General features: G+C 38.2%; 3 protein-coding genes across 10 annotated transcripts in view; 1 reads left to right on the forward strand and 2 right to left on the reverse strand.

Annotated features, from left to right (window-relative positions):
• LOC130545738 (uncharacterized) overlaps positions 1-4,413 on the forward strand; it is a 22,435-nt gene extending 18,022 nt beyond the window's left edge. Inside the window, exons 14-18 of the mRNA XM_057320455.1 lie at positions 1,079-1,206; positions 1,816-1,998; positions 2,768-2,939; positions 3,120-3,161; positions 3,318-4,413. Of these exons, the coding sequence (XP_057176438.1) occupies positions 1,079-1,206; positions 1,816-1,998; positions 2,768-2,939; positions 3,120-3,161; positions 3,318-3,416 (624 nt within the window). The 3' untranslated portion in view covers positions 3,417-4,413. The remainder of the gene's footprint in view (positions 1-1,078; positions 1,207-1,815; positions 1,999-2,767; positions 2,940-3,119; positions 3,162-3,317) is intronic.
• Positions 3,975-11,073, reverse strand: erap1a (endoplasmic reticulum aminopeptidase 1a). Of its 2 annotated transcripts, XM_057320514.1 has the most exons (19): positions 10,833-11,073; positions 10,162-10,593; positions 9,940-10,078; positions 9,190-9,324; positions 8,979-9,099; positions 8,712-8,866; positions 8,518-8,631; positions 8,296-8,427; positions 8,064-8,195; positions 7,891-7,971; positions 7,596-7,753; positions 6,777-6,862; positions 6,510-6,693; positions 6,103-6,259; positions 5,626-5,810; positions 5,384-5,545; positions 5,163-5,303; positions 4,740-4,821; positions 3,975-4,601 (listed from the first exon to the last, which is right to left on the reverse strand). In XM_057320514.1, exons 2-19 carry the CDS (start codon positions 10,542-10,544, stop codon positions 4,452-4,454), a joined length of 2,697 nt encoding a protein of 898 aa, XP_057176497.1. In that variant the 5' UTR covers positions 10,545-10,593; positions 10,833-11,073; the 3' UTR covers positions 3,975-4,451. The 2 variants fall into 2 exon arrangements, with proteins under 2 accessions (XP_057176497.1, XP_057176496.1); XM_057320513.1 differs by having other exon boundaries at positions 10,162-11,073.
• A 250-nt stretch (positions 11,074-11,323) lies between these two features.
• On the reverse strand, positions 11,324-20,239 carry ccar2 (cell cycle and apoptosis regulator 2). 7 transcript variants are annotated; one of them, XM_057320518.1, is made up of 19 exons: positions 20,117-20,178; positions 19,822-19,851; positions 19,637-19,722; positions 19,441-19,555; positions 19,178-19,313; positions 18,990-19,107; positions 18,375-18,524; positions 18,016-18,226; positions 17,821-17,931; positions 16,646-16,809; positions 16,405-16,531; positions 16,188-16,316; positions 15,444-15,581; positions 15,127-15,369; positions 14,905-15,051; positions 13,423-13,531; positions 13,138-13,335; positions 12,759-12,931; positions 11,324-12,672 (listed from the first exon to the last, which is right to left on the reverse strand). In XM_057320518.1, exons 1-19 carry the CDS (start codon positions 20,159-20,161, stop codon positions 12,652-12,654), a joined length of 2,451 nt encoding a protein of 816 aa, XP_057176501.1. In that variant the 5' UTR covers positions 20,162-20,178; the 3' UTR covers positions 11,324-12,651. The 7 variants fall into 7 exon arrangements, with proteins under 7 accessions (XP_057176501.1, XP_057176503.1, XP_057176504.1 ...); XM_057320520.1 differs by lacking the exon at positions 20,117-20,178 and adding an exon at positions 20,180-20,239 and having other exon boundaries at positions 11,325-12,676; positions 19,822-19,873; XM_057320521.1 differs by having other exon boundaries at positions 11,325-12,676; positions 19,822-19,873; positions 20,117-20,196.
• Positions 20,240-20,380: the final 141 nt, after the last annotated feature.

The raw sequence follows: 20,380 nt of genomic DNA on the forward strand, positions 1-20,380 counted from the left end.
AATTTGGTTTCTTCTCTAACAGCCGGTGGAGTAAGTGTTCTGCACCTGTGTCTCTGTTATCAAAACAATTTGTTTTTGAACTTCCTCCATTCAACATAGCACAGACTTCTGATAGCAGCGAGAGGTTTGCTGGTTTGAATGTAGGTGACTTGTATAGGTTTCTGTCACAGGTTTTTTGCTGTAGGTGGTTAAACCGGTTACTGTCGATGGGATGGGGGAGGGCACATTCTCCTCTTGGTTTCTGGGTGTGGTCCATTGGGAATAGTTTCACTTACATATAAACATATACGTGCTGGTTTTTCTCTTTAGGAATTATCATCGGCCTTTTGTTTTATTATGTCATTTTGCCAAAAGTAGTTTGATTGGTAAATTCTTCATGCATTAGAAAATCAGACAAAACAAAGTGTATAGTTTTTCATTTGAAATGTAAGGTGGCAGTAAAATAAAGGGTAAAATTCTAAAGTGCATGTGAATACAGTTGAATGAAATGATGTGTAGGTTTCCAATCCAATATAGGTATATATGTACTGTATTTGTGGCCTAATTTTTTTTGTTTGGCAAAGGATCATTTGTTTGGGGGGAACCGGTTCAACCAGAAACGGAATCTGAAGTGGTACAAATGTGAAGTGAACACATTTTTCAGTCTGATGAAATCAGGCTGTAATATGACAAGAACACATTAATGTAGCATCATTAAGAGTCATTTAAAGAAGTTGAGCGGTATTTGTTTGTTCCTTTAGGACAGAAACGTGTTGAAACGTGTTGAAACGCATCTCCGGTTCGCACCTTAAACCGAAGAATCCACCTGGAGCCTCAAACCGCATTTGTGCCGTTTAGATTTCACTAAAACGCTTCATTTAGATTCAGTTTTTAATGGATGTTGACACAAAGAAAGTCCACTTGTCTGGCAGCGCTTGTGAAAAAATAGCATTTATTTTATAAGCATGATTAATGACTTTTCATCATCATCTTTATTTCATGAATTTAAATACGTAAATAATATAAATATATGGTTTCAAATGTTGCTTTGCTCCTGAAGCTTAATATTAATAGTCTTCATTCTCTCTCTCTTTCTCAGGTAAATAATGTCAATGAAGATCCTGGTCCAATGTTGACTGAATATCCAACAAAATTTGGTGGCTCTAGAATGGATCTCGATGACAACAGCACAAATTATGACAAACCCCCTCACAGTGAAAGTCCTCCGTACGTACAGCCTTTAAAAAAAAAAAAATCTATATTTGTCTTAAACATCTGACACGTCTAGACGCGTGGGATTCTGTTAGTTCTCAATGACCTGTTTGTGTTGCAATTGTGTTTGTGTTGCAATTGTATTTGTGGCGTCGTATCTCATAATAAAAACATCGGGTCATATAAAATTGGTCTTTATAGTAACCGAAAGTAGACGACTGAAAGCAAGAGGTAGTGCAACATCAGATTAAGGAAGTTTTTACATTTTTACAGCACTTTGCGTCTTCATCTTTTCCTCTCAGACACATTGCTATCTTTGTTCTTTTTTCATGCGTTTTGGAAAGAATTACGCAATACAGCTGCAATGATGACTGAAGGAATGAAAGCAATGTTTTTGTAGTGAACTAAAACATGTGCCTTATCTGAAGAAATCTGACCAGCACTGTAATCATTACAGGGCACACAACTGAGATGAATAAAGATAAAGCTTGTTTAAAGCCATGTTTGCTTTATTGGTTATTTTTAATCCGAATGTGCAGTAATGTGCATGTACACATGTTCATTTAATGTTGTAGTGGGCGATGTCTGTAAGAATGTAATCATGAGTGTTTCGGTTTTGTTTAGGCCGATGGAGCACGCTCTCCCCGTCCGCAGCTCATATCCTCTCAGCAGCGACTCTGAGATGAACAGTTCTGCAGGGCAGCCTAAGAAACGCCGGGCTCTCCGTCCACGGACCGCTGATGGACGAGACCGCGAGGCAGACTACGCCTCCTCAGGAGATGAACTGGATGATGATGACTTCTCCAGGTGGATTATCTTCTGAAACTAATCATTCACATGTACAGACAATGAATAGATGTTTCCCCATAAGGCTTTGCAGGATAGAACTAATAAGGATAAAATTAGGAATAGAACACTATACTTATTTCACTTTTTTATTATTGCATACTGCTGCAATTTCGCAGTTCACTTTAAAATAATCCTTTAAAATTTTGTTTATTATTTTAATATTGATTAATCATTTTGATAGAAATTAGACCTGAAAATCGGACCTGTTTTTGTCCATCATTTTAAGTACATGTATAGATCCCAAAATGCAGAAGCTCCTAAAAGCTCATCGATTCATCACACGTACAACGGACTCGATTGTGTTAATAAATTATCTGCGTGCGAGAAAACCATTAATATTTTGAGCTTATTTAGCTACAAGTCTTAAATTGAAGTACTCTATATTGATGTGTAACTTTGAATCTGATTGGTTCCCATGTCTTGTGCCAAAATATCATATGACAACGAGACACTCGAGAACAAATGAGATTAGTTGTTTTGGTTTGAATGTTGCCGAAATATGACTTTCTATCACACCTATTGTTTTACTTCAGAAGATCCTCTTGAATCATTTGCATCACTTTAATGTAGTTTGTGCTTTCGGAGCTTCAACATTTTGTGACTTTAATATTTATATTTATATTTTTGGGTGAACTGTTCCTTGAACATTTCACGGTTTAACATTCCAGTTAAAAAATACTTATGCAGTATGTAGTGAACCATTCTGAGTGAGATGTTTCTTTTACAGCGAGTTCCCTCCCCTTGTTAATAATGAAGAAAGAGATGAATACAAGCATCTGTTTGACAAAGACCATCAGGAGTACAGAGAACTTCAGGCAGAGCTGGACCACATCAACAAGCGTTTGGCTGAGGTGGACCGTGAACTTGATGACCTTGAGGAGGGCAGTCCACAATTCCTGGTATGAATTTCAATAATAGACTGTTTCTATTCCCAAAGCTTTATTCTTACTCGATTGATGATGTGTTAATCTTGGATTGAATGTGTCATTCCAAGCAGAATGTTGTTCGGTTGTATTTGTAAATAACGTGAGCATAAGGAACAACTCCTGTTGCTGATCCGTGTCATTCTCTCGTAACAGGACGCCACGGACGAATACAACGCACTGAAAGACCAAAAGAGGGTAAGAATAAGCTGAACCGATGTTTTCTCACAGAAATCTGTCAACAGTTAAAGATCTTATCTTTCAAATGGATCACTTCATGTTGACTTTATAAACACAGTGTGATGCATTTCTATTTGATGCTAAATGAATGTGTGAACGTTTGTGTTTCTACAGACCAGTGACTACCAGGTGAAGAAGAGAAGGTGTAAATACCTGAAGGCCAAATTAAATCACATCAAAAAGATGGTGAGCGATTATGACCGGAGAGCTTAAAGATGGTCGAGAATCCACAGGAAATATCATGTTAAAGAAAGAACAACAGGACAGTTTTTTCCGGATGTACTGGTGTCTGTCCGGACGTGTGAGCCGATGTCGTGGTTACACTGAGATGCTTTATGGAAATGGATTATTTTTGTAGATATTCAAAGGTACCAGCTCATATTAACAAATGCGATATTTCTCAGAATTCGCCACGAAAGGCCTTTAAAATCAGATTGAGCTAACGGTTAACACCTCACCTGTAAGTTTTTTAGTTTGTGTGTTTAAAGTAGCTGTTATATATTTTTGAAGTAGATTTAACAGAAGTGTGTGTCAGTACATAAATATTTTTGTTTTGAATGAATTCAAAAGTTTCTCAGAGGGTACAACAGTGCCAATTTCTTTTTTGTGGCGGGCGTTTTGTAACTCTTGATAAACATTTTTGTTTGTTCTTTATCAAACTGTGATTGGTAACCAGTTACAAGTCCTGTAACCATATGTCCTTTTTAAGCTGTACTTTTGCCATTTTAGATCCGCTTATACTGATATGTAAATATAATTTAAATGTTATAATGACATTTTAATACTTTTTATTGTTTTGAAAACTATGAATAAAACCCATTTTTAAAGCCATAAATAAATGTAGCACTGAATTTCACATCCACAAAACTTTATTAACGCTAGTTTAAAACCAGATTCTCAAGACAAAATATGGGCGGGACTTGATTCTCTTCTTGAGGAATTGTTTGTTTGGGTTTTTATACCAGAAGAGTCAGACAGTTGGAGGGGTAAAATAAATATGGCATTTTCATGAAAAATTACAAAGACAGTAATTTTCTTTGCACTGTATGACTATGAACATGTGTTTAGAAAGATGCAGTCAATTTTTATTTGTTTGAATTCATTGAACTCAAAACTTTAAGATTACACTGGGGTGGGGGGGCTTTGAACTGTCTGGAACACGCTGTCCTTTGTCCAAATACACTTCTAGTGTAAAGAGACGCGTTCAAGTCGAAACAAATGTTCAGAATTTCTCCGGAGTCATGAGCCTCATGAACCGTGTGTATCGAGCCAAACTTTCAGTGGTGGGACGTTTTTGTCCATCCAGCGAATGTTCTCCTGGACCTTCTCCAGGGCCTGCTGAATACTGCGGAGTCCAGATCCCTGTTCCTGTGTCAGTGATCCGAAGAAAAACTGAACCTACAGGACAACAACAGAAATATGACCAAACCAAATTGTTTAGCTGATTGATATGTAGTTCTTGGACTTTATACTGCCACAGATTATAGTTGGGGAGTGTTCATTATGGCACTCTTATGTACAATAAAATATGAGTACCTCTTCAAGCATTTCTCTGGTGGAGTACTGATCAGTCACTCCGACAACCATGCGAGATATCGCAGATGAACCGAGATCAAACCTGGAGGAAAGTTCAATGTACCACAAATATCTTTACACTCATGTGGAATAAAACTGGTTTAAATAATCCTACAAAAATGATACTATAAAATATAAATAATTTGTACAGTTGTATATTTTCCAATACAGTGTGTTATATTTTTTCCTCTGTTTTTTTACCACACACATTTGTATAATATTTTTGGTCTTACTATACTTATCTATATTTATCATGTTTGTTTCATAATTTGTTTTCTGTACAACTGCATTGCTACAAGGAAAAATGGTAAACCGCACTTTTAGTAATAAACTTGAATAAATCGGTTCATTTAAAAAGTTGTTTCAAAGAAGTTCTGTACATACTTTTTCACCAGTTTCCCCCAGTTGGCCTTCAGAAACTCCCAGGCTAGTTTGTAACCTTTTGGGTTTTTACTAACACTGATAACCAGAGACGGAAGATCTTGAGTTCTCAGTATCTGTCCATCTATACTCTTTTCCAGCAGCCTTGAGAACAGGATCACACATCACAGGTTTAACACTGAATACGTTTATCTGAACATTCAGCTTCATGAATCTAGACTCACCACTCAAGTTTATGTGCTAGAGGACTGTAGGACAGAGCCGCTTTGATAAGACTCTTCTCTGAAGGCGAGACAGACTTCACGTATTTCTCCAACAGGAAGTCCCATCCTTCATCTGTGCGCGCTCCTTCGGTGAACACCACCAAACTGACGTCAGCAGGCAGCCTGGATGAAACACAGTTTCACCGAGTGGCGAGTGCAATATTGCATCCCACAATGCAATGCTGAACATTTCAAACTCTTACCACATTTTGCCATCAGATTCTTTCCACTTCTGGAAGAGATCTGTGGCAGTGCTGACGCATGACGGGTAACGGCGTATGCAGGCGAACAACAGCAGATAGTTCCTGAGCACACGCTTCGATACAGAACCCTCATCTGACCAGCTCTGACTGTCTATCAATCTCTGGAATAATTTCACTAAATGACCCTGTTCAACACACAAGCAGGATTGACTTCAGTCGGCTGTAAGCTAAATATCATCATCACACTACTCTACAAAAGGACACCAAAATATTTTTAATGCAATATCGTCAAAGATACAGAGTGAAGTTTCTGTGCCACCAAACAGAACGACTAGATTTTTACATTTCCTAAAGCCCGAGGGAGGCTTGTCTGTGCAAAAAAAGATCTGTTGGCTTACAGTTACACTGCATATTAAACTGGGATGATGTATTTAACATTTTAATATTATGCAAATTTGTCATGTGTGCAACTACAACCTTCATTTGGTTCTCGAGTTCCTCCATGTCTCTCTTCTCCATGAGTTTGTAAAGCGGCACGAGCTCGCCGAAGCCCTGCGTTACCGGCATGATCTCAGACTCTCTGCTGAGATACACGCTGAGATTCAGAGCTTTATCCAGAAGAACCTTCTCAATGCTAAAGGAAATAAAACGAAAGGAGAATGAGAACACAGGCAATGGCACTACCAGCATTTTAGATGAAAGAAAAAACAGAGTCATCGACATTACATTTTCATGGTTTAATAATAGTTTAATGGTGAGATGCAGTTATAATAGACCCTATTTACTTTCATAATAAAGGTTTCTCTTTATGTAGAAATGATTGCAAAAAAACTAGAGTTAAATGTGTTGTTTCATGTCATCAGACTGTGTGTTTAACCTCTCACCTAACCAGTTGAAAGATGTCGTGAATGAGACTGGCTCTGTCGTTGCTGCTGAACACAGTGTGGTCCTGCTGAAGTTGTTTGATCAATGCATCCCACCCGCCCGACTCATAATGTACAATGTAAAACCCACGAAGGTCCACGTTAAATTTAACCCATTCAACCTCCTCCGGCAGGTATAACACATCTGAGGACACAACATCAATCCTCAGATATGCACCACAAGGAGAAATCACAGGCTGGTTTGTTAATTGTTATCACGGCACAAACCTCGTTCACTTTTCAGCAAGAACCGTTGGACTGTGCGACTGTGGCTGGTGATGTACGTCAAAGGAACCTGCCAGAGGACACGGCCCCTACAGACAAAAACAACTATTAATGTGTAAATCCCACAATGCAATGCACTTGACCATACATATGTAATGTGACTATAAACAGAAAGTATTATGAGTCATCTTTCTGCACTCATTCGTGAATAAAGGCATTTTTATACACAGTAAATCAGTGTATTTTAGTTATATTGCCCTTTTCACAATTTTCTTTGTTGCAAAGCAGCGTTACATACATAATAATTAAAACACAATAATAGTAATAGGTGAATAAACAAAATAAGGACAGTATTATGGTATTAAAAATTAGGGCATCCAGAATAAAAGTTTGTGTTTACATAACATAGTATGTCTGTGTACTGTGCATATTACTTTTGTGTTTATTAACACATACGTGTCAAGAAATTTTCAAAATATACAAATAAACGTTAAATATAAATTCAGTTATTGGTAAATATAAATAAATACATCAAAATATTTCCTAAATATTCTGTATATACATGTATGGTTTTGTGTTTATAAATAAAAAAATTAATATGCACAGTAAACAGAAATATATTATGTAAACTTTTATTCTGGATGCGATTAATCGTTTCACAGCACTAATTAAAATACATTATTGCAAGATGTTTTCTATGCAGTGTGCATTGATGAAAAGTAACTAAAATAAATACTATGATGGATTGTTAGAAACTGTAAATTGTTCAATTAAAGTATATTATTTTAAAAATGATCAGTATAAAACAAAAACAGTGCCTACTGTGAACTCTTTGAAGATTCTGCTCCCTTAAGGAAGCGCTCCTGTTTGAGTGTGACCTCTCGACCTTTGACCTCCACAGTAATCAAAGGAAAGCCCTCCTGCAGCGTCCAGGTGTCCATAATCGCTTGCACGTCCACACCGTCCTCCATGAACCATTTCTGTCGAAACATGACTGACTCATTGATGTGTGGTTCATATGACCGTCTATGCCTAGACTCAGTGCGATTGGAATAAACTGGAAAAAGTCATAAAAATAAATCATAACTGTAGATAAATTATTTAAACGAACACTCACAGATGTTGGAGTTTCAGCCGTGTTTTTGGAACAGAATCCATCGAGTTTCAGTCTTCCTGAATCTAATCCAGAAGTGCAGATCTGACAAGAGTTGAACACATTTGGCCTCATACCAGGATTTTACAACAGCTAAACACTTGAGAAAACACACCGAGAAATGAGGAGTTACTCACATTCGTTAGACTTTCCCAAAGGTCAGAGTTGACAGTGTTCTGGTAGCTGTGTTTCTTCAGGTAGAGTATAATGCCATACTTGAACGCTTCCGGGCTCAAGAAATCCCTCAGCATGTTTAAAATACACGCTCCCTTATGAGAATAAAAAACGCCCAAAATACAAAATACATGATGATGTTGATGCAGTGAATTATTCAGGAAGAAGGCGATTAAGGAGACATTGTTTGTGTACCTTCTGGTAGGAGACGTCATCAAACATCTCACTGATTTCAGCAGGATTCTCCACCGGGGTTGAGATAGGATGGGAGGAGCTTAAAGAGTCGACGGACATGGCAGTGAAACACTTCTCCATGAAATAATCACCCTGAAATACCGCAACATGAGTTCAGAACGTGGCAATTACACAAATGCGGTATGGCCATCCCAACCACGATATAAGGGAATTCTGTCTCACCACTTGCAGCTCAGCGTGAGTGATGTCGACCGACACAAACTCCATGAACTTGGCAAAACCTTCGTTCAACCACAGATCATTCCACCACTGCATAGTGACCAGATTCCCAAACCACTGGTGAAAAAAGGATTGTATAAAAGAATGAATCTACATTTAACGTCCCTGTATAAAACGTCATTCATACTGAATGAGACCTGGTGGGCGAGTTCATGGGCGATAACTTTAGTGATGCCCTGTTTGTCCGAGGACGAGGATTTCTCAGGGTCAAAGAGAAGCCCGGCTTCCCTGTACGTCGACAGGCCCCAGTTTTCCATCGCACCAGATTGGAAGTCTGGGATTGCTGCGAGATCTGCAGGATAAAGACACATGTAATGTCATCAATGAGTATGATTGATCATTTTAGAATTGGCCAAATCTTCATATTCAAGTTAACCATTAGTTAAGAAAACGTTCAAACTCACCGTGTTTGGGAAGTGGATAGGGGATGTCAAAATAATCATCATAAAAGTCTAGCAGTGTGATGGCGGTGTTGAGAGCATATTCTGCTTGACTGATCTTCTCAGGAACAGTATACACCGATATCTACATGAGGATTCAAAGTGAAATAGCAGTATTATTCCATTTAGAGGACAATATGAATTTTTCTCGACTGATGAAAGTTTATCCACTTGCCTCGACTCCATGCTGGCTTTTTTTACTGATGGAATGGAAGTCGCAGATGATGAAGGCCACCAGATAGGTGCTCATCTTCACAGTCGTGTCAAATTGATCCTCTAGTAGTCCGTTACTTAGTTCTACAGTTCTCGACTGAGATATAAATACCATAAAATTAGAATTCAGAATAAAATCTCTGTAAAAACATGCCCAGAGGAAAGAAATAAGACATTTCTTTAGTATCTCAGTTGTTTCACCTATAAAGCAGTCATATTTAGCCATCAAATCAAAATTCAGAGATCTCAATCGCAAGTTCACTCAAACTTTTTTCATCCAATGATCTGAACGTTTCTTTTTTGTCCTTTAAGATATTTTGGTTTACCTTTAAGCTTCCTGAGAAAAGCACATGCTGAACAGTAACATTTTCTTCTGGTTGGGAAAATAAAACTTGGTATATAATACTGAAATAATATTGAGGTCTACACACTATTCGCATCATTATAAGATACACGATGCAATCATAATTTGTTTTTTTATCACCCAATTCTTTGATTTTATAGATTCTGTGCTTTTGTACACGTGTTTGACTCGTTCATATTTGTTTGTACAGTGTGTGTAATGCAACGTGTGTGCAAAGACAATAAAGATATAATATTCAATATTTGTTTTTATGAAAAGCTATTCAGTTCTATTAAACGACCACTAAAACACATAGTGAATGTAGTTTAATGAGCAGTTTTGCTGTATAGAAGCTGCAGCGATTCATACCTTGGGCATGTTGGATATGGAAATGTGTCTTGACTCTCTTTGAATGCGGATTGTAAAGTTGGCTTTGAATTCAGGTTCATCAAAACAAGGGAAGGCGGCACGGGCGTGGGTCGCTTCAAACTGAGTGGACGCCAACATCCTGCAGAACAAAAACACACGACTGCTTTCAATGAAACCTAAAATATCTGGATTATTTATGACCAACAAGGTGCCTTGTCTTACCTGACCTCTCCGCTGCTTGTGGTGTACGTGCCTTTATAAAACCCATGAAAACTGTCAGACAAGTTGGCCGAGAACTCCAGCCGCACAACATGGCTTCCCCTTGCAAATGTCAGAGCATCAGAGAAGAGAGCGATCTGTTCATGGGGTTCAAACACACTGACCTGAAGATCCAGAGGACGCCTGGAGGCCAAGAGCAAAGCTCTGGAGACGTGAAGCCTCTTGCTGTGGAGAATGAGAGCTCGGGTGTCCCGCTCAACCTCCAGGAGGATCTCAACAGCTCCGGTGAAGGTCAAGGAGGTGAGGTTGGGATGGATCAGCAGGTCATAATGTTGGGGTTTGGCAGTATCTGGCAACCTCATCTTATTCCAGGGGAAAGGCGACATGGGTTTTCCATGGTTGACAACCAAAAGACCAGATAATAATATGACAAGTCTAAGGGAGGTGAAATACAGACACTTGAGGAGCATCTTTGCAACGTTAGCTGGTCAGAGGTCAGTCTGTCTGATTGATCTGCCGTGGTTGAGTGGATTATGAATCTTTGAATCTAATGAGTCTTTGCAGGTCACGTAAAAAGTTAACGTCAGTAAAGAAAGAGGCGTGATGTAACTTTTAACTTCTACTTGAATAAAGCGAATAAAATAAAACAGAAACTTTATACGTTTACAACGAACCTGGGCGCGTTGTCGTGAGGTAAAAACTGAAAGTGCGCAGCCGTCACTCAACATATGTCGCTTCCTGACGGGTAAAATGTCTCGTTCTGCCCTCGAATTGTGTTATTGTATAATAATAATAATAAAAGCAGTGTTCATAACACGTCGCATGATATTGTCTATACTATAACTAATACAAATTATGTTCTGTTTAAACAAACGTACAGGCTTGCCTTGTCTTATGAATATTTATCACGTAACATGGCGTCCGCCCGGAAGCCTTATCTGATTGGCTGAAAGGCAGATGTTGGGCAAGTAGGTTTGGTTTCAGCCCGCGAATAAACGCATTAGAAAGCATGGTTTATAAATATTAATGACGTATTTATCTAGAAATCTGTAGCGCAAGGTAAGGTCTACATTAACTAATTTAAATTCACGAGATGGACATCAACTACGGTGTATTTATTATATTCACATAAATAAGAACATTGTTTCAGACGCGTCTTAATGTTTAAATTAAGATTTTTTTTATTTATGCTTAATATTCTTAAAGTAATTTGTAAGTTCTGCCCATTTGTAATGTTTCTAATTCGGTTCTAAAATATTGAATTAAATAAAACTGTTTAAAAATTAAATGGCTAGAAATGGCGCCCTCTGTTGCTGTGGGAGATAGAAAAAATGTATACATGCATACAAAAAAAGTATTTTCATACAGTTTCCATAAATATATAACATGTATACAACAATCGGCTGCGAAAAATAACCTATCAACAGACAGACACACCTCTATTATAACTAACAATAATCAATATTTTATTTCTATTGGGACTCTGGTTATAAGTGTGTGACAAATAAATCATTTTTCAGACATGTTTTTTAAGATTCATTGGCCATGTATTTCTATTGGATAAAAAATAAAATAATAAAACATGGGAAATAATCCGTGTTGTCGACTCATTTAACACTTGAATTGTTTAGATCCTGGAAGACAGAAACAGGCAAATAAAAAACATAAATAGTCCCTGAGGAAAAGACAGTAACATTTAATAGTTTTACCAATAACATCTTACTGTTTGCAAGCCTACTGACAATTGCAGCACACTAAAAACACGGTTTTGGGCTGAGCTCTGCATCAAACTGCTTACATTTCAGACAGTATTTCATGAAATATGAACTGCAACATGAGTATCTTTTAGTCTAGACTAAATACTAGACTATACAAACTATGAAGATTGATTATGGAACTGGATAGCTTCTAAAAGTATTTCTCTTTAAAAAAAAAAAAAACCTGTTCCTAATGCACAATTCAATAGACGACAGGCTTTCCAATCAAGCTACACAAGTTAATATTTAAAATGCTTAGTTTTAAATCTAGAATCAATTTTGGACGTGACAGTGGGTGCATCTACAGAAAGCATTTCCGACATTATTTCTGTTTATGAGATTGTCATTTTTGCGGAGGATCACATTTTCATAGCTCCCAAGCCTGCCATATTAACAAAACAAAACAAAATGCAGGTAAATACAACTAAATAAATAAAGCCAAATCACTTTGAATAAAATCCCACATTTTGTGTCAATGCACGTGCATCTAAAATAAACAACCAAAGCACTATGCTTTAAAAAAAACCATTTTCAAATGCTCACGCGTCACGATGAAACTTTAGGGCCTAATTTGGATATTAATGTGCAGGAAAACAATTACAACCTGATTTTTTTCTTCAAGCTAATAAACAAAAAAAGAGACACTAAACGTTCATTTATTTCACATGTCTTCTCATTGGTCCAAACACGATTGCATTGCAATTGAAGCAGTTTTCCAGTTTCTACATCTTGTCTTTTACATCCTCTGTGAGGGCTGCTGTCTAAACAATGAAAACAGAATAGAATAAGATAAATCACCCAAAAATAGCATCGATAATCCTGTAAAACAACCAAGAACTTCACCTGTTCAACCATTTTCTGCATCTTCTCAATGACAGACATCACCTGGCTGGTGTTTTCTCTCAAACTCCTCTCGTATGTTTTGTTAAGCGTCTCGGCTTTCTGTAAATTCCTCTTCAGCTCTTCATGTTGGCTCGTATCGTGCTGACTAGAGGAGTCCATCGCCTCTGCTGCCTCTGAATCACACACAAAAGGTGAAAAAGGAGATCTCAAAATTCAAATATGATCAATCTTAAGAGAGTTGCATAACATCCTTAATGTCATTTTCGTTGAGGCCTCATCTCAATTTGCATACTACTGTATATAAGTATGTAAAATGTACACTGAGATGCAGACACATTTGGAGTCATAACACATGTCAGAAGACAGAGGTGTGTCTTACCCAGTCTGGACTGTAGCGTGGCGATCTGTTTCTCTAGTTCATGTTGGGCTGTTCTGCTGCTCTCCAAGGTCCGCAGCAGATTCGGTATGTTGATGACGTTCCCTTTGTAGTTCACTACATCTGTTTTATGATTGGGAGAAGAGCGCCGGGCGGAGGCTTTCTCTCTGCAGGGCTGTACGGCCAACAGCGCTTTATTCCCTGAGAGAAACCCACAGCGATATGTTTATAATCCAACAAATGAGCGTGTTTGAGAACATGCCGTGCGTTTGTTTACAGCACACACACCCTCAGCGCTGATGATGTCATCTGTGTGATCTGTGTCTGTCCAGCGACTGCACAGGTTTCTGTAGACACAAATTCCGTTGACCGTTGTCTTCCTGACCAGATCTAGCGCCTGATGACACAAGAGGAAATGAAATGAGTGATGAGAAGAGGAAATCACGTAAGCATTTTTAAATCTGTCGATTATTTTTTCAGCATCCATTAAAACTAAGCAAGTTAAAGACTAACAACTCATTCCGAATGAATCTTTTTTCTGCACTTTAGAATAGAAGTAAACTCATCAAAACTATGGAAAACACAAATGTAACTTTGGGAATTATAGACGGTTTCATCTTAAAGGGGTCATATGACACGAAGACGTGTTTTTCCATGCATGTATTAGACACATAAAATTGCAAAAATGAAAGTGTCGGAACAAAAGATGCATTCTATCTAAAAGCGGATGCTCACCCAGAGCTGCCTGAAACGCCTCGTGTAACCACACCCCCACAAATCTATGTTAGTCCGTGGTATGACTTGACTAAGGACGATGACATTTTATCACCTGTCAGTACAATTGCTTGGGAACATGATGTTCCGAATATGGTAAGAGGCGTTACATTTCAGTCACACACTTGCAGTATTCCACCAATCACTACGCACTGGTTAACTGGTCAATCATAGCACACCTCGCTTTTCAGAGTCATGAGCTTTGTAAAATATCCACGCGAGAGGCGGGGCAAAGAGGACATACAAACATGCACGGTATGTGGAAAATACAGCGTTTTTGAACCTTAAATAGTGTATACACATTGCATTACATCTAAAACAAACAATAATATTAGTTTTAGCCGTGTCATATGACACACTTTTGTGACCCTACCTTAACTTCCGGTACACATTTACAAACAATAGAGTGCCTGTAGATTATTTGTGATAACAAGCAAAAGAAGAACGTTACTTGGCTAAACTCGTCTCTCCAATCTTTTGAAATTAGACTGCGATACCAAGCTCAACCGCTAGATGTCAGTGTACCATACGGTTTGTTTTAATGCGACCAAACTACAGGACCCATTCAACAAATCGTTTATTTAATACAATTATTATACTATAAAATAATAATATTAATTAATATTAACATAAATTAAATAAATATAAATAGTTATATTATTAGACACTAGCCAAACACAAACCGGAAGTTAACTGGAAGCGCGTCCAATGAAACAGTCTATAACTAGAAAATACAAAATAATTTAATTCTATGTGATCATCTTCAGTGTTTTAGCCCGAGTCTACAATATTTTTTTATGACAAAATATTTCTCAAGCAACTTCTTCATCTGAGATGCTTTTTAAACAGTATTACATTTATTCTGAGCTCCCAATGGCTGTGTCTTCATTTTTTACTTCAAAAGTCATTCATTTTAAAACCATATCTTTAAGTTTTTCAACATAAGAAATTTCACACAGAATTATTCAGAATTCCTAGAAACGTAAGAAATCAAACCTGAGCAGGACTGATATACAGGCCGAGAGAGAGCAGGATGTTGAGGAGGTCTTGCTCTCTGACGCTTCCTGTCAGCTGCCGGTCAAAGAACGTCCATGACAAAAGAACTTTACGAGGAAGTTCAGCGATCCAACCTGGTGGACGTTCCTGGAACCATAGAGATAGATGTTTAGACGCATCACATGAGACTCACATCCAGACACAATACGAGTTGATTCTCACGTTGTCTTTAGACGTCTGATTGTCTGATGTCATGCTGCTCTGAGCGTCTCCTCCTCCAGTTTGAGTTTTACTCTCTTTCACATGATCCAATGGTTTCTCAGCTGGCTCAGTCTCGTCCTTCGCTGAAATCCCATCTGTGTCTCCCTGCTCATCAGTCTCTTTAACTCTTCTCTTTTTAGCATCTGTTGCTTTCTTTTTCGCGTGCCGCTCATCTGTTTTTTCTGCCTTGTCCTCCTGCAGAGACTGTACATTAAACTGATCACATGAGAATCCTTTCTGAATTTAAAAAGTGTGATGTACTGATGGTGACTGTGTACCACAGACGTGCTGTTGTCTTCTTTGTGGCAGGCGGAAGAGACACTAGGACCCTGCGGCAGACTGCAGAGACACTGATACAGCTGAAGTCCAAAATCCCTCTGCAGCATCTCGCTGAACATCTCCGCCATTAGACTCACCTGTTACCAGCCCAACAGATAAAACGATACACAATTACATTCGGTTTTATTTTCATATTATCATTAATACATTGCAGTAATAAACATGCATGGTATTGTTATTGTGATTCGTGACATTAAAACTTGATACCGTCACGCGCCTACGTCAAATAATGAATACGCTTTATATCACGGGTTCTCAACCATTTTGACTCCAAGTCCCCTCATTGTATTCAACAATATTCAAAGGCCCCCCTTCTACTCCCAAAACCTCAATTTCTACCCAATAAAATATTTTAGAGCTTAATGTTAACTGAAAAAACGTTTAATAACTATAAAAAATATATTTTTAATGTATTTCAATGCTAATTTTGTCTCATTTTAAAATATCGGTCACGTTGAGGCCCCCTTGGAAGTCAGCTGGGGCCCCCTTGTGGGCCTCGGCCCCCCTGTTGAGAACCACTGCTTTATATAATATGGCTTAATTTTCCCCATCCACACAGCCTTGGAAAAGTTGTTTTAAAGGCAGATATCCTTTTTGATGAAAGATTATGAACATGTCATTTTGCACAATCGTGCACAATTCGCTTTAAATTGTAAGACTTTGTTTATTCTGACTGGACTGACCTCACAGCTGTCCCTCGTCTGAGAGCTCTGCGATTCCAACAGTGATGACAGACACACGACGGACACATTCACACCAGCAGCTGGATTAAAAACCAAAGACGGAACCTCGGGAGGTGTCGATTCAGCATTCTGAATTACACAAAATTAAAAACAGATCATCTTTGATGTGATACTCCCTCATAAAATCTCACCATTATACAATTTCTGTAGTCCGTACCTGCTGTTCTTGCCGTAAAAGCGTCCACTCTGTCGCTGTTGGCATCAGACTCCACACATCTGGCAAAAACACCACGACCGTCTCCGTTTTTCCTTCAGACAGATATTTGAGCTCAGCCATCCGGTGCCTTTAAAGATAATGAAAGAGAGGTGAATGAGCAATGTTGTAAATTTATATAGACTGAGAAATAAAATCGATAGTCTAAGTAAAGTTCACGAAAATATAAGAGGAAAAGACAGACCACTGTGTGCAGGCTGAGAGGTCCAGGGCTGTCTGATGCTTCACACAACGGACGGCAGTGTTGATCAGAGTCTGACTGTCCTTCACAGGCTCTGCTCCATCAGTACTGGATGACCATGAACCTCCCGGGAGACGCAGTTCCCCTCCGATGTCTGTCAACATGAACTGAAGCACAGAGAGAGAGAGAGAGAGAGAGAGGGTGAACAGAATATTCAATGAAAAACTGGGATTAGATAGCACTGCGATACAAAATCACATGAATACCACAATAAAATTATATTGCAATATTATTTTATTGTTGTTTTTGTTCTGTGACTGTATTACTTTTATTATTTATGTAGCAAAGTTTTAATAAGATATAATGATATTATTTCACGACATTCTCCATTTGTTAAGATCACACAATAATAAATGAACTATGTATAAAACAATAGAAATAAAATCAAACACTTCAAAAATTTTGCATTTATGAAACATTTACAAAACATCTGAAATTCTATGAGAAAACTTCAAACGTAAATTAAAACATATTTTTGGGTTTTAAATTTTCTGTTGTGTCATGTATCATGTTGGGAACGTTACGCGTAAGAATTATGAAACAAAAAATAATTTACATATTCACCAGAAAAATCATATTTATTAAAAATGCCTAACACGTTTGAAACAGTATAAAAACAAAATGTAAATCAATTTTATTTTTTATTTTCTGTCGTGTCACACACCCCCACGACAGATTTATTAATTAATGAAATAAATAAAGAAAATAATAAATTAATATCATATTATACAGTATATCAGACATTTTGTATTTATTTAGTTATTTATTTTTAACATATCAACACTGTAGGCTATTTATGGTAAACTCATTCATGATACAAGCAAACTTCAAAAGAAAGTATCAAGATCATTATCACACAATAACTTAGTTTTGCTTAAAACTATGCAAGAAAAAATAACATTGAAAAATAAATAGTATTAAAATGACCAAGTTCTTTTATTTTAAAATTGTGTATTAAATAAACATTTAAACTGTGTACCACAGTTTAAAAAAGACTTTTGAGTATTAGCATCACTTTCACGGTATTTATAAAGTAAATTAAGCAAAGATGGTGCTCAGCTCTGTTAAGCAGACGTTAAGTGAGCTCAGAGATGCTGAGAGAGACCTGACATTCTTACCTTAAGCAGTGTTGTGGGGTGAACAGCATCCTTCTGCGTCTGACCGTCCTTTGAGAGATTACAACACAGTGAATAAAAGTCCTCAAGACACGGCGTTGAAAGTAACAGAACCTGCAGAGAGAACAGAATCACATCCTTACAGCCCAGTCAAGAGCATCTGATAGTCAAGAAGAGAATGCGATGCATCACTCGTACCCTCACGGTGAATGTGGAACCTGTGGACTCGCTGACAGTTGCTGCAGTCTCAGGCTGGTGTGACCCCATGTGAAACAGACACGGACCCCTCAGACGCAGAGGATGGTTGGGAGGGAAACTCTCGGTCCAGGACAACTGAAGGTGGAAGAGGTCTGAGGGCCTCTGCATGTGTGGGTACCTCCGCTGCAGCTCCAGAGGGTCACAGGATTGGCTGGAAAAAATCAAAAGGAGATGCTGAAGAGACAGATAAGCAATGAATAATATCATTTTCATTTTGGGCTGAGATATTCTTTTAAGCATTTCCAAAAAAAACTAAGAGTTTAGGGTTGATCGTTGTTTTTAATATCGTACTGACTTACGTGTCCCTGGAGAAGCAGGAGAAGAGAGGACTGCTGTGTGGGTTTATCGACGCGCTCTTTTTTGGCACTTCATCCTCTGAGACGGCCCTCCATCTTTTCCTCTTTTGGTGGACGGAGTCTCCTCCCCACGAACCTCCGCTGCTGTCCTCCCTGTCACGACACATCACAAGTACACGGCCATGTTAAAAACACAGCTGTTTTAAAGAAGTCCCCGAAAAATGAATGAGGCACTGTCCAGATATCTGACAAATCAGTAAAAATCTGTTTTTTTTTAAGAATTAAGTATAGAGGATGCATCCTGTACACACAGTATGTGAATGTTCTGTATACACAGAATACCCATGAGCATAGTGTGTGGAATACTATATCCCATAATGCAATTCACTCTTTTTATTTCAACTGTGAGAAATGAACCAGAGACAATATCATGGCGACTTTTGACCTATTCTAATATTGTAACTAATTTTAAAAAATACAGAATTTAAACAGTTCAACAGGTCAAATACAATCACAAAACTGGAGTAAATATGCAAATGAAGTGTTTTTCATTCTAGTAACTATAAACTATTCCAGCATGGCTTTAAACAGTTGGTTTGGAACAGCACTCCAACTCACCAGCGTCCACCTCTCCGTCCACCCATGACCTCTAAATGTCTCTTTCTTCCCCCGCCCCAACCTTCAAATGGACCGTTCCACGGCATCTGCTGATGATGGGACATCTGGATCATACCACCTGTCACACGACACATCAGACGTGATCACAATGCCATACAGAAAATTTTTTGCATCAGTCTATCACATACCTGGATTTGGCTGCATGCTGGGAATCAGGGGTGGGATCTTAGGAGATTTCAGCAGTGGTTGTGGTTTATTTCCTAAAATTCCAGGCTTCGTGTTTGTAGACATGGATGGCAGCAGCGGAGGAGGAGATTTAAAGGGCTGGTCACACAGAATAAAAAATACTACTCAAACATACAAAACAGCGAATAACTGATGACATCTTTTTATTTTTAGGAAAACTATCTCTTTAAATATCAGTTTAATCATGACAGCAAAAAATGTATACCTGTCCATTGAGGGTCTGGACCCTCTGAGCCATCCAGCTGATGGATTTCAGGGGGTCCTGAACTGCCTTTACCAGGACCTTTTCCCCCACCACCGGGACGCGACCCACCACAACACTGCAACACAACCACAAACACTCCACTGAAGCTCAAATCTCACTTCATTCCACTGTCTGCTGGAATATCACAGACACAAACCTCACTGGGAAATGAACCTCCTGATCCACAATCCCATGATGCTCCTGCATCTGAGTGACCACCCCGGTAAAAACCCGCTGCCGCATCTGAACACAGCATCATTCAGCATTTACACACTAACACATGAGCAATTGTATCTTCTTTATCATGCATGAGATTATAAAATACAATCTAATCCTGTATACCTGAGTCTCCATATCAGATTTTCCTTTCTCCTTTGCATGCACAAAAAGTATTCTGAGTGCAGGTATAGACAATATAACATCAAATTAAATTAATTAAATAAATATATCAGAATAACTATTATGATTATTCAGTGCCAATGTTGTAATAGTAAACAGTAGTACGTTTGGTATAAGTGTGCACGACGCTAATGGCAGTTTAAAGCCATTCGTCTTCATACATAGATCTTTATTCTCGTCTGATTTATTAGAATAGGTGTAAAATTCTATGATGTGACATTTAAAAGCACACACTTACTTGTATTTTGTATCCGCTGTGGTGTAAAATTCTATGATGTGACATTTAAAAGCACACACTTACTTGTATTTTGTATCCGCTTTGTTTTTCTTCCACGTTGATGCTTTTGTCTTGTGTCAGTTCATCAGAGGGCGTTTGGTGCAACAGCGACTCCCGCGGTCATTGACCGGCACTACAGCTGTAGCGCTAAAAACGTCTCAAACTGCATGTGATTGTAAATACGATATTTGAGACCGTACAAGAATGCAAACATAGTATGTTAAT

This window comes from Triplophysa rosa, linkage group LG22, assembly GCF_024868665.1.
Source record: "Triplophysa rosa linkage group LG22, Trosa_1v2, whole genome shotgun sequence".
Taxonomy (NCBI): domain Eukaryota; kingdom Metazoa; phylum Chordata; class Actinopteri; order Cypriniformes; family Nemacheilidae; genus Triplophysa; species Triplophysa rosa.